Genomic DNA, 14,260 nt, shown 5'->3' with positions numbered 1-14,260 from the left:
TGGAACTTTTTCAGGTTGGGCAAAAGTCGTGAGTGGATCGAGGATCGGTACTGGGACCCCTGCTTTTTAACTTGTTTATTAATGACTTTGAGGTTGGCATCGAGAGCAAAGTCTTCATCTTTGCTGATGATACTAAATTGTGTAAGGGAGTAGCAGAAGGACTTGGAGAGACTGGAAATGTGGGCAGGTAAATGGCAGATGAAGTTTAATATAGATAAATGTAAGGTTATGTATTTGAGAAGCAAGAATAAACAGGCGACTTACAAATTAAATGGGGATAAATTGGGGGAATCCTTGATGGAGACGGATTTAGGAGTGCTTGTAGACAGCAGGCTTAGCAATAGTGCCCAAAGTCATGCAGTAGCTGCAAAGGCAAACAAGATCTTATCTTGCATTAAACGGGCAATGGATGGAAAGGAAGTAAACATAATTATGCCCCTTTACAAAGCATTAGTAAGACCACACCTTGAATACTGTATGGAGTACAATTTTGGGCATCACTCCTTAGAAAAGACATTATGGAACTAGAGAGAGTGCAGAGAAGAGCCACCAAATTAATAAAGGGGATTGACAATCTAATTTATGAGGAGAGGCTATCTAAATTAGATTTGTTTACATTAGAAAAGAGGCGTCTAAGAGGGGATATGATAACTATAAACAAATATATTCGGGGACAATGCAAGGAGCTTTCAAAAGAACTATTCATCCCACGGGCAGTACAAAGGACTTTGGGCCATCCCTTAAGGTTGGAGGAAAGGAGATTTCACCAACAACAAAGGAAAGGGTTCTTTACAGTAAGGGAAGTTAAAATGTGGAATTCATTACCCATGGAGACTGTGATGTCAGATACAATAGTTTTGTTCAAAAAAAGGTTGGACATCTTTTTAGAAAGGAAAGGTATACTAGGATATACCAAATAAGTATACATGGGAAGGATGTTGATCAAGGGATTAATCCAATTGCCAATTCTTGGAGTTAGGAAGGAATTTATTTTCCCCTTATGAGATATCATTGGATATCTGTTTTTTTTGTTTGCCTTCCTCTGGATCAATAAGTAAGTACAGATATAGGATAAAGTATCTGTTGTCTAAATTTAGCATAGGTTGAACTTTATGGACGTATGTCTTTTTTCAACCTCTATGTAACTATGTACATAGGTCTTACAAGTCACCTGACTGATTTAGGTGCTAGCCTGACAACTCAATTAGCACGTGAAGCACATAAAACCAAATGGTGTTTCTAAACAGGCTGTTGTCCTGCCTAGGTGTTACAAGTTGAAATTAGGTACAGTGAGAGACACATCAAGGGGTGATTTAGAGACAGACAATTCAAATATGGCTTTAACCTAATTCTTACAAATTGAGATGACTAAAATAGACACAGCAGGGGGTGAATCTTTTGCCCTAATTGAATTTTGCACGTTTTAAAGAGTAACTGCATTTTCGGACACATTCTGCTACAATAGATTTGTGTGTTAATCATATTTTTTAACAAATTAACAGGGGTCCGAGGACCCCTTAGTGGTAACTCCTTGGTGGTGGCAATGAGTTTAAGGTTATATTTGTGACGGATTGAGGGGAGATATTACTCAGTTTAGAGCCTATGCGGGGAAATAAATGCATCAGCTGAATAGCTGTGTGTATTAACCCTTGTCACATAAACAAGTCACATGCCCACACGTGTTCCATTTGTGACAGTGGCTAATATCCAAAGAAAGTTAGCTACGGGAGAGATGAGAGCAGGTCTGTGTGAGAGGTACCCTGGCCACAAACTATTCAGACCAGAAATAACAGTGTCAGATAAAGTCCTGAAAAACGTACCGGGGATACAGATCCAGGTAGAACTTTCCCAGGAGTTGTCCTGTGACTGCTTCTCTCACAGAGAATAGAGATACATCCTCATGCCAAACTGCAGGTCTCCATTCCAGGTGAAAGGTCACACCCAGTACGTCTTCGTAAATATTCAGTAGACCAGAGGTCACCTCCTCCAGGGGGAAGAATTCCTTGAGCAGATTCTGGTCCACGCTGTAGGTGGTCTCCTCCACTTGGTTCATAAAGTACTGCATGTCCCAGGCATTGATCTGGTTATTGAAGTCCAGTCCTCGTTTCTCACACTCCTTCCTTTTCAGCTCCAATATGACTGACCTCTCCTGCTCCCCCAAGGGCTTCAGCTTTTGGGATAACTCATCTGAAAAGGATACACACAAACACACTGCATGTGCAAGAAGCTGAATGCTGAGAAACCTGACCTCCATCACGATGAACAAGTTCCAGTATAAAGTAATACGAAGCATGGCTACACTTCTAACTCTGACCCTTACTTCTGGTTCCCATTGTCTGCCCATAATTCCCTTGACACGGCTGTTGGTTATTACTGCAGGATGAAGAGTAACGAGGTAAATATTGCACATACTGTAAATATGACAGGTTTAGCCAGGGTTTCACATTTTGGGGGCAATAAGAGTATAGAGGAACAGTACACAGTAGACCAGGAGTGACCAACTCCAGTCCTCATGGGCCACCAACAGGTCAGGTTTTAAGGATATTCCTGTTTCAGCACAGGTGGCTCAATCAGTTGTTCTAAGACTGAGCCACGTGTGCTGAAACAGGGATATCCTGGAAACCTAACCTCTTGGTGGCCCTTGAGGACTGGAGTTGACCACCTCTGCAGTAGATCATATTAATTTCCATGACCAAATGTTTTCCAAGTTCTATAGGAAACATCTGCTGTTTTAGACACAATACTCCTATGCCATATGACATTTTTGAGGACAGAGATAAACAAGTCCCTACCTAGGAACGTCTTGACCGTCTTGCTGTTCTTCGCCATGTTCATCTCAAGAATGAAATCAGCATGAGTGTTAAACCCGAGGATGCTGCTTTTCTGTTCCCTTAGTTCTACCAGCTTCTTCAGGATCAGGCTGTTCTCCTAGAAGAGGAGATACCAGGACCACAGATGTTGAGATGTTTATGATTAGGTTCTACACTATAGAGAACATTCGTACCGACCTTTTTGCACCGGGAGTTGAAAGCCTTCTCCACCTTCTGCCGAGTCTGTGGAATGTGACACTTTTTCATCAAGGGGAAATAGTGAGGGTATTTCAAGGTGACCTTTAACTTTCCATCCTCTGCTTTTTCCAAGGCGTTCAGGTAGTCATCAGGGAGCCCTCCTAGAAAACAAATGGATTCTAATCAGTCAGGAGAATCCTACCAACTGAAACCTGGAGGGCATGAGGCAGAATGTGAGAGCTCAACATGTGTCTATAAAACTGCAGATCTCTCCTGTTATGTCTGCCTGGTCTCTTCATATTCCAAGGAACAGAGAACCTTCAGCACACTGCGTGACAGACAGGGGTGAAGAACTTACCCAGCTCATGTTTCGAAAAGGCAAGGAATGTGATATCTTCATTCAAGTTTTTGCTGAAATCAATGCAAAGCTTGCTAATATTTTTCTTGATTGATATCATTTTCTGAAACAAACAAACAAAAATTATATATATATATATATATATATATATATATATATATATATATATATATATATATATATCTCTCTTAAACCGTTGTATGTGTGTTTGTCTGTCCGTCCTGTGTCTCCCTGTGTCTAGGGGCAATCACATTGGACCTTTGGCCCGTCACTCCGTCTCAAGCCAATGAGATGGCTCCCTTGGCCCGCCCGCCCCCGCACACCTCTCATTGGCCTGCGGCCAACACACCGACACCACTGCCACACTCTCCCAGCCCTCACTGAGCTTTGGGAACGCTTCACAGCTCTCACCTCTCAACCCACAAAACCCTCACCGCCTGATACCACCAAAAGAACTGCAGAATCAGGTACAGGCTCTTATCTATATATATATATATTGTTTTCACCACTGCAACACGCCCCACGCTCACACAACAGCGCACGATCACCTCCACACACCACACGCTCACGGAGCACACACCGACAGCCACCGCCTCTTAGCAACCCCCCACCCCCCACCAATGCAGACCACGACCGCACGCCAGACCTCTCCCGGTATCGCAGCCCCTCTACCACCCGCACACACTCCTGCCAACACCCCTCCCCTTCACCTCAACACAACCATGCCGGACCGCACGTTCACCGCCAAAACACGACACACCCCCAGCAAACATACACACACTGCTACTCACTTTCACAGCCACAGAACCTGATCACCACCAGACAACGCCCGCATCTCCGCCACTATCACGCAACACAGTCCCTCCCCTCCGGAGGCCGCAACAACCCCTCACCTAGCCCGCAACCCCCCCGCACCCAGCCTCCCATAGCATGCAACACACCACAACCACTCCCGTGGAACGCAACCCCTCCTGTATCCCGCACCCGCCCCCAAACACTTCCGTGGCCCACAACTCCCCCCCCCAAAGCCGCACGTAGCCCGCAAACACACCAACACCTCCCGTGGGACGCAACAACCCCCCTCCGGGGGCCACACACCTCACCTTCACCCTCCTGCCACATCAGTGCTTCACCGGACGCCGCAAGCCCTCCTGTATCCCAGCCGCCCCACACAAAACACTCCCGTAGCCCGCACCCCCCCCCCAAACCCTCCCGTGGCACACAAACCCCCCCTTCTGGTGGCCTCACTCTCCCCCCCCCGCCTCAACCAAACCCGGACGCTCCACAACATCCCCAGCCGCACCATCACACTCACGTGCGCCGCCCTGCACCGGCTCCCGGACGGAGGGGAAGCGCGGCACGGCCCTCTTGCGCCAGCCGCAAACTCCAGGCTACTCCCCCCTCGCTCCCAAGGAGGAACGGAGGGGAAGCGCGGCCCTCCTGCGCCAGCCTGCCACTCTTGCCCCCCCCGCCAACTTCCCGAACCCACCTCCTGCCCCAACCAGATGCCACAGGGATATCAGTGCCAGGAGGGGAACCGTCTGCCGCCAGGAACCACCACCCGGTCAAGGTAAGTCACCCACCGTCTCCCACCCACCCACTGTCACCCAGTCACCCACCGTCTCCCACCCAGCCACTGTCTCCCACCCACCCACTGTCACCCAGTCACCCACCGTCTCCCACCCACCCACTGTCACCGTCACCCACCGTCTCCCACCCACCCACTGTCACCCAGTCACCCACCGTCTCCCACCCACCCACTGTCACCCACTGTCTCCCACCCACTCACTGTCACCCACCGTCTCCCACCCACCCACTGTCACCCACCCACCCACTGTCACCCAGTCACCCACCATCTCCCACCCAGTCACCCAGTCACCCAGTCACCCAGTCAAAGTCAACCACCCACCCAGTCAAAGTCAACCACCCACGCAGTCACCCAACCCAGTCAGTCACCCACTCAGTCAGTCACCCACTCAGTCAGTCACCCCACTCAGTCAGTCACCCCACCCACCCAGTCACCCCACCCACCCAGTCACCCCACTCACCCAGTCAGTCAGTCACCCCACCCATCCAGTCACCCAGTCAGTCAGTCACCCCACCCACCCAGTCACCCAGTCAGTCAGTCACCCCACCCACCCAGTCAGTCAGTCACCCCACCCACCCAGTCAGTCACCCCCCACACGCCCAGTCAGTCACCCACTCACTCACCCATTCAGTCACCCACTTAGTCAGTCACCCAAAACCACCCACCCACTCACCGACCCCACACACCCACTCACCGACCGACCAAAACCCACTCAGTCACAGACCAAATCCCACTCAGTCACAGACCAAAACCCACCCACTCACCGACCCACCCACCCAACCACTGACCCACCCACCCAACCCAGTCACTGACGAACCCAGTCACCGACCCAGAAAAAGTCACCCAGTCACCGACCCAAAAAAAGTCACCCAGTCACTGACCCACCCACCGACCCAAAGTCACCCACTCAGTCAAGTGTCACCCACCCACTCAGTCACCCATCCACCCACACACCCACTCAGTCACCCTCACACTCAGTCAACTCAGTCACCCACCTAGCTGTCAAGGGGGGGAAGCCCAACCCCGTCGCCCGCCCCCCCAAAATTACATCCCGGGCAACGCCGGGTATATCAGCTAGTAATATAATATAATATATACATATATAATTCCATTTGCAACACAAATATTTACTTCCTTTCATTTGTTCATCAGTTTGAAAAACTTGAGCATTCTTAAAATATGTGTGAACCCATATTACAACACAATATAACTGTGTTATTTTAAAGGGATATATCTTACAGTACAGTACAATTAAGCTAGAGCCTTTAAATAATAACTTTATTTCATATAGCGCTTTTCTCCCAATGGGACTTGGAGCGATTGAATATTACAATATAGTGCACATTACTGTAACTTGTGCTCACCACAAACAAGGCCAGACCGCGAGGCTGAGGTGGAGATGTCAGTAGCCACTGACCTGCAACCGAGCAGCCATGTCCGGAGTGCAGAGTAGTAGTTGTGTAGCTGGGTCAGGGTAGGAGAAGTCAGATTGGTAGAGGTACTTCCCGTGGTCTAGGATTGGAGAGATCGGATAGTCATTGTGCAGTGCTGGGGTCCAGGGGTATAGAATGTAGAATTGTCGTGACCATAGCCGTGGTCCAGGGGTCAGAGAAGGAAGGTGTTCGGGTGCAAGCTAAGGTCAAAAATACAAGAAGTACACAAGACAAAGGCAGGGCCGCAGGAAGCTAGAGGTAAGCACAAGTCACTAGAACAGATTTTATGCTCAGCCAGTTTGCTAGAGGACTGGCCGAGCCTTTAAAGAACAAGCAGCCAATGGAGAAGCAGCAGGGAGCTGTGAGCAATAAGTAATCACAAGTGTACTGTGTACTGATTGGCAGGGGCGGAGTGAGTAGCAACTGTGGAATAGTTGAGTGAATGAACCCCTTGCTTGCCAGTGTCCACACAGCGTCTGTGCATAGTTAGCGTGCGCCATGCATTGCCCATGTTGTCACGGAATGGAGCTTGGAGACGGTCCCTTCGGTGTTTCCCTTCCTACCAGTGCGGCGCCTGCGTGCAGGTTGCAACTGACGTGTGTCACTCGTGATGTCGTGAGGTAAGGCTCAACAAAGTATCCGGCCGTTCCTCCTTCTCTTACCGTGCATCCCAAAACTGGAACAACCTACCGGAGACTCTCAAATCCACCACCAGTTTAAGTTCTTTCAAAGCTAAGGCTGTCAAACATTTTAATCTGGTCTGTAACTGTTTCATAAACCCATAATATATATTTTCTTTAACTGTGCATGCAATGTCTTGTATATAATGTATACCCTGTTCATTTATGTAACTGTATTTGTAACCATGTATTATTTGTCTTAACTCTATGCCCAGGACATACTTGAAAACGAGAGGTAACTCTCAATGTATTACTTCCTGGTAAAATATTTTATAAATAAATAAAATAAATAAAAGTCATGGGGCGGGGTCTAATCCCGATCCTGACAGTACCCCCCCCCCTTCAGGGGCACCTCCGGGCATCCCAGGGATGGTTTAGAAGGGTACCTCAAATGAAAGGCCTGAATTAGCATAGGAGCATGTACTTGATCGCGGGGAATCCATGGGCGTTCTTCAGGCCAAAACCCCTTCAATGGACCAGGTAGTGGAGTCTATCCCTGGTAATTCTGGAGTCCAGAACCGATTGCACCTCAAATTCTTGTTGGCCTTCGATCAAGAGAGGCTTAGGAGGAGACGTAGAAGCAGGAAACTGAGAATCTTGGATGAAGGGTTTGAGAAGAGACATGTGAAAGATGCTGGCAACCGCAGCCGGTAGGCCACCGAATTGACCCTCTCGATGACGGGAAATGGGCTAATAAACCTGGGTGCCAATTTTGCAGTGGGACCCTTTAATCAAATATTCTTCGTGGACAGCCATACCTTTTGTCCTGGAATGAAAGTAGGGGCTTCACGGCGATGCCGGTAAACTTGCCTTGTCTGCATGGAGACTGTCTTTCTGAGGTTCTCCTGAATCTTACTCCATGATTCTTGAAGATGCAGATCCTATTATCCACTGCTGGTACCCCGGATCCAGGTCCTGCAGTGGAAAGCGCTGAGAGATGGAAACCGAAGGTGGAAAAGAATGGTGAGTCCTGAGTTGACTCATTCCGTAGGTTGTAATGGGAAAATTCGGCCCACGGCAAAGAGATCTACCCAGTTGTCCTCGGCATCGGAAATGAAGCAGTAACTGAACTGCTCAAGGGATTGATTCGCCCGCTCCCTTTTGCCATTAGTCTGGGCGTGATAGCCAGAAGAAAAGTGTAGGGAGATCCCTAGTTGTTTGCAGAAGGCCCACCAGAACTTCAACATAAATTGTGAACCTCGATCAGACACAATGACCTGGGGAGCGCCATGAAGGTGGAACACTTCCTTCATAAAGATCTTGGATAACTTGAGGGCATTAGGTAGGCCTTTAAGAGGGACGGAATTGGCCTGTTTTGCGAAGCGGTCGACTATGACCAAAATGGAATTCTTTCCTTGGGACCCCGGTAGCTCCACAATGAAAACCATGGAGAGTTGAGTCCATGGACGATCAGGGATCGGAAGAGGTTGAAGCAAGCCTGATGGTCTGTTATGGGAGGTTTTTTTTTGGGCACACGTAGCACATGGGGTAATGAAATTCTCTATGTCCTTACGCATCCCTGGCCACCAGAAGGTCCATTCTAAAAGATCAATCTTCTTTCTAGTACCTGGATGACCAGAACTCTTGCATGAATGACCACATTCCTGTACCTTCCTTCGAAATGCTGGTGCTATGAATAAGTGTCCCAGTGGGACCTTGAGACCCTCCGTTATACATTTGTGTGATGTCTTGTAAAGAGTCTCATGTATTAGCGGTGAGTATACATGCTGGGGGGAAGTATGGTCTCCTGTCGATCATCTGCCTTGTCCTCTACCAGGAATTGTCGAGAGAGAGCATCTGCCTTTACATTTTTAAAGCCTGGCAGGTATGAAATAATGAAATTAAAACGGGAAAAAAAATAATGACCAGCGCGCCTGTCGTTATCCCAAGCGACGTGCACCTTTGATATATAATAAGTTCTTATGATCTGTCAGTATGGTGACAGGATTTTCTGTGCCCTCGAGTAAGTTCCTCCATTCATCTAATGTCATATTAATGGCCAAAAGTTTGCGATTGCCAACATCGTAGTTTTGTTCGGCGGATGAAAACCTCTTGGAAAAAAAACGCACAAGGGTGAAGTCTGGTCTGAGGAGTCTTTCTTTGGAACAATACTGCTCCGGACCTGACATCAGAAGTGTCCACCTCGAACGTGAAGGGCAATCCTGGATCGGGATGCACGAGCACGGGAGCTGACACAAAAGCTTTCTTCAGTCTTTCAAATGCCTGAATGACTGCAGAGGACCAAAGCGCAGGAGCGGCTCCTTTTTGTGTCAGTGCCATAATAGGTGCTAGAACGGAGGAAATTTTTGGGATGAATCTCCGATAATAGTTAGCAAAACCTAAGAACCGTTTTACGGCTTTGAGAGTCATGGGGCAAGGCCAATCCACCACTGCCTTCACGTTAGCTGGGTCCATGGCAATACCAGTGTCGGAGCTGATGTATCCCAAAAAGGACGTCGTATTCTGATGGAAGAGTCATTTCTCCAATTTGGCGAATAGATGATTCTCCCGTAATCATTGGAAATCCTGTTTAACATGTCCCAGATGTTCCCATGCAGTCTTGGAAAAGATCAGTATGTCATCCATCCATGTGGACTATAACGTATTGATCGAGAAGATCTCTAAAAACTTTGTTTACAAAGTCCTGGAATACTATGGGCGCATTACAAAGACTGAAAGGCATCACTAGATACTCATAAAGTCCATCCCAAGTGTTAAAGTGTGTCTTCCACTCATCCCCCTGACGAATTCTTACCAGGCTGTATGCTCCTCTAACTTGGTAAAAACGGTGGACCCCTGTAGTCTGTCGAATAGCTCAAAAATCAATTGCAAAGGCTATAGATTCTTGATTGTGATTTTATTGAGTCCCCGGTAATCGATACAATGTCTGAGCAATCCATCCGTTATCTTCACAAAGAAGAAACCCGCACCCGCGGGCGATGAAGACTTGCGAATAAACTCCCTCTATAAATTTTCCTGGATATAATCCTTCATGGCCCTGGTCTCCGGAGGTGACAATGAATAAGAACCTCCCTGTCACGGTAGCATATGACAAGATATAATGAACACCAAATATCTGGGTTGAACTGGACGAGGCTTAGATATAAGAAAATATAATTTATTCCTTAAATAAGGTGAACACAGCAATATAGTACAATTAACAGACAAGAAGATAACACTGGCCCTAACGGGGAGTGGGGCACTGCTGGCACCCTTAACAAACTCAGTCTCAGAGGGATAGTCCTGACGTGAAAGTCCATCAGCATTGCTGTTTTCACTACCCTTTTTGTGCTGAATAGTAAACTCAAACTCTTGCAAGGCCAAGCTCCACCTTAGCAATTTGGCATTCTCCCCTGATGCCCTCTGCAGCCAACTCAGGGGGTTGTGGTCTGTGAGGACCGTGAAAGCCCTTCCATACACATAGGGCTGGAGTTTTTTGAGTGCCCACACAATGGCCAAGCACTCTTTCTCAATGGTGGCATAGGCCACCTCTCTGGGAAGTAGTTTTCGGCTGAGGTACACCACAGGGTGCTCTCTACCGTCGTCCCCCACTTGGCTCAACACAGTCCCAATGCCATAGTCCGAGGCATCAGTCTGTATGAGGAAATGTTTGGTATAGTCTGGGGCAGCCAGTATGGGGGCCCCAGCAAGCGCAGTTTTCAGTGCCTGGAAAGCAGTTTCACTGGCAGGAGTCAGGTAATAAGCACAGGCAGTTGCTTCTTAGTCAAATCAGTCAGGGGTTTGGTCACGGCGCTGTATTGTGGGACAAACTTCCTATAGTACTCTGCGGTGCCCAAAAATGCCATGACCTGTTTCTTGTTTTTTGGAACAGGCCACTGAACTATGGCTTCTACCTTGGCTGGCTCTGGTTTGAGGTGCCCTCCACCCACCCTGTGCCCTAAGTACAGGACCTCTGCCATCCCTACCATACACTTAGTGGGTTTCAAGGTAAGCCCAGCCTCCCTGATCCTATCTAGCACTGCAGCTACATGTCCTAAATGGGAGTCCCAGGAATTGCCCAAGGACTCTGGGACGGAGTAATTACCCCTAGGGTCAGCATCTCCTCTGTCTCCCTCTCCATACTCGTCTTGACCTCTGCTGACACTCTATAAGCGTGCTTATGCAGAGGCCGCAGGTCCCCTGTGTGCATTGGTTGTTTGGTGAGATGTGTGGTCCCTGGCATGTCAGTGAAGAGGGCCCTATACTTAGCTAGCATGTCCCTGGCTTCTCCCTTTTGCCTAGCACTCAACTGTGCCCCTATCTCCACCTGCTCCACAGTGTGTCCCTGCCTAGCCTCCCCTAGGAGATCAGGCAGAGCATTGCTCGCCGGATCCTCCAGCAGTGGGCTACAAATGGCCATCACTGCTCCCATACTCGGTGCTCTGTACTCTTTCAACATGTTAATGTGATATGTCTTGTGCCTCTCAGGCTCTAACTGTACAACATAGTTGCACTCATTCACCTTTCGGATGACCGGGTACGGTCCAGACCAGGCAGCCATTAACTTGTTCTCCTGAGTGGGTTTGAGAACAAGCACCTGCTGTCCTGGGATGAATTCTCTGCTACGGGCATGCCGGTCATACCATTGCTTTTGCTTGGTCTGAGCGGCCCTGAGGTGGTCCTGAGCCACCCCCATGAGCATCTCTAACCGGTCTCGGAGATCTACTACATACTGGATCACTGAAGCATCAGTAGCAGTAGTCTCCCCTTCCCATCCCTCATGGAATAGGTCCAGAGGTCCACGTACCCTGCGGCCATATAGTAGCTCGAAGGGGGAGAAGCCTGTAGATTCCTGCGGTACCTCTCGGTAGGCAAACAGCAAGTGCTGTAAATGAATCTCCCAGTCTTTCCCCTCCGCCTCTATAAAGGTCCGAAGCATCTGCTTCAGGGTACCGTTAAACCTCTCACATAATCCGTTTGTCTGGGGATGGTAAGGGGTAGTGCGCCGGTGCTGTACACCGCATGCATCCCAGAGACAATGTAACAGTTCACTCATGAACTGCGACCCCTGATCTCGTTAGGATCCCACTAGGGAAACCTACCAGAGAAAAAATGTTCAGCAAAGCTGCTGCCACTGTCTTGGCATCTATGGTGCCAAGCGCTACCGCCTCAGGGTACCGGGTGGCACAATCCACCACCGTGAGGATGTAGCGCTTCCCTGACCTGCTAGGAATCATAAGGTGTCCTACAAGGTCCATCGCTACTTTCTGGAAGGGTTCCCCTATTATCGGTAGGGATTTCAGGGGTGCCTTCACACGGTCGCCCGCCTTACCCACTCGCTGGCAGGCATCACAAGAGCGGCAGAAAGTGCCCACATCTCGAGATGCCCCCGGCCAGTAGTAACGCTGTAATAACTGGGCTCGCGTCCTGTTGACCCCCTGATGTCCCGCTAACGGAATAGAGTGAGATACCCATAACAGTTGCTGTCGGTACCCCTGGGGCACTACTAGCTGTCACTTACCGGTCAATCCCTCCTCTATCCCTGGGTTCCCTTCTTCTCTATACAGGAGTCCCTTATACCATAGGCAGTGCTCAGTGCCTTCCCCTGACTGAGATTCGGACGCCCGAAGTCTCACGCCGGCCAGGGTAGGGTCTGTCTTCACTGCCTCCCTAAACTGGGCTCCTAATTCTGGCCACCCCACAGAATGGGGAAGGGTGAGGGGAAACAGTAAGTCAGTCTGTGGTTGCAACTGATCCTGGCTTACCTCCCCGGGCTCCTCTGCACCCTCCGCTAACGTTGGTCCCAAAGGCTGGGGGACTGGCGCCGCCACCATTGCCGCTGTCTGGCTCAGGGTAACCGCCGCCACTGCAGCGGGTTTGGGCACTCGGTCGTAGGTGCAGGTCATCGGTCCCAGATCGTTGCCAAGAAGAACATCGGCATCCAAACCGGGTAAAACCCCCACCTCCCGCACACCCTGGCCCTCTCCCCAATCCAAAAAGATTCAGGCCACTTGCAGGAAACGTGGCTCTCCGTCGGCCACAGTGATCTGTATCCCAGGGCCTGGGATCAATTACTCTGGCCGGACCATATCAGGTCGGACCAGGGTCATTGCAGCTCCTGAATCCAGCAAGCCGACTGCTTGTCGGTCACCGACTGTGACCCGGGTGAGATGTCTGCTCCGGCCGTCCGTCGGCTGTAGGTCCGCACTGAGATGTCCTCCGCTCCTGGCTGTAGGCACCGATGAAACCGGGACAGGTGTGGCATGGGACGCCTCGCTGGGAGTTGGTTCCATGACCGGTCCGGTGTCTTTGGTGGAAGCTACCCGCATGCGGGCTACCGGCTTCGCAGCTGGGGTGTGTTGCCCCAGATGGGGTCCGCCGGAACGCAGGGGTTCCGGGCAATCTGGTCTGATGTGACCAGGGCGGTTGCAGTTGTAGCACCGGCGCTCGTGCCGGAGCTCCCCCGCCTTCGGTGGACTGCTGCCCGCAGGCAGCCTCTGAGACCATTGGGGGTTATTGGCAGACTTTCTGACCGGTGCCGCCGCCACCGCCGCCTTGGCTACTGGTTTGGCGGTCATCAGGGCTCGGCTGGCCACATAGTCGTCTGCAAGCCTCGCCGCCTCCTGGTAAGTCTTGGGCTTCTTGTCGTACACCCAAGCCCTCACCGCCGGCGGGCACTGCTCCATGAGCTGCTCCTGAAAGATGAGGTCCAGCAGGCGTTGGTAAGTCCGTGCCTCATAGCCCTCCACCCAGCGTATCCCGTATAAAGCCATGCGGGTCACGTAGGTAACATAGGACTCCTGGGGCTGCCTCTCCTCCTGCCGGAATTTACCCCGGTAGGCTTCAGGGGTAAAACCGTACTGAAACAATAACAGTTCTTTCAGGTGTTCGTAGTCATCAGCAAACTCATCTGGAAGCGCCATCATCGTCTGCTTAGCCAAGCTGGACAGTAAGGGGTCCAAACGTGCAACCCTATGCCGGCACTGCGTTTCAAAGTTCTTTAAGAAACTGTCAATCTGGTCAGTGCCTTCCACGAACTTGGTGAGACTGTGCTGGTCCAGCTTGAGTTCATCTGTGTTGGGTTGGACAGGGGGGCAATAAGCGGGTCTGTTCACTGCCATAGTGATAAACTGCAGCCACTCCTCCGGTGTCCCTCTGTCTCCCCACGCAGTAATCAGTGCCAACATTTCAGGGGTGAACGGACTGGTTGCCGCAGCAACCAGTACCCCTCCTGTTGCACTGCTCCCGGGAGG

General features: G+C 50.1%; 1 protein-coding gene across 1 annotated transcript in view; it reads right to left on the bottom strand.

Annotated features, from left to right (window-relative positions):
- LOC142501463 (thimet oligopeptidase-like) overlaps positions 1-14,260 on the bottom strand; it is a 55,182-nt gene that overhangs the window by 10,394 nt on the left and 30,528 nt on the right. Inside the window, exons 5-8 of the mRNA XM_075611415.1 lie at positions 3,367-3,469; positions 3,009-3,169; positions 2,793-2,928; positions 1,821-2,187 (exon numbers count right to left, since the gene is read on the bottom strand). Of these exons, the coding sequence (XP_075467530.1) occupies positions 1,821-2,187; positions 2,793-2,928; positions 3,009-3,169; positions 3,367-3,469 (767 nt within the window). The remainder of the gene's footprint in view (positions 1-1,820; positions 2,188-2,792; positions 2,929-3,008; positions 3,170-3,366; positions 3,470-14,260) is intronic.

This window comes from Ascaphus truei, chromosome 8 (genome assembly GCF_040206685.1).
Source record: "Ascaphus truei isolate aAscTru1 chromosome 8, aAscTru1.hap1, whole genome shotgun sequence".
In the NCBI taxonomy this organism is placed as follows: Eukaryota; Metazoa; Chordata; class Amphibia; order Anura; family Ascaphidae; genus Ascaphus; species Ascaphus truei.
The sequence above is the reverse complement of the archived record's forward strand: the minus strand, read 5'-3'. Positions and strand labels throughout refer to the sequence as shown.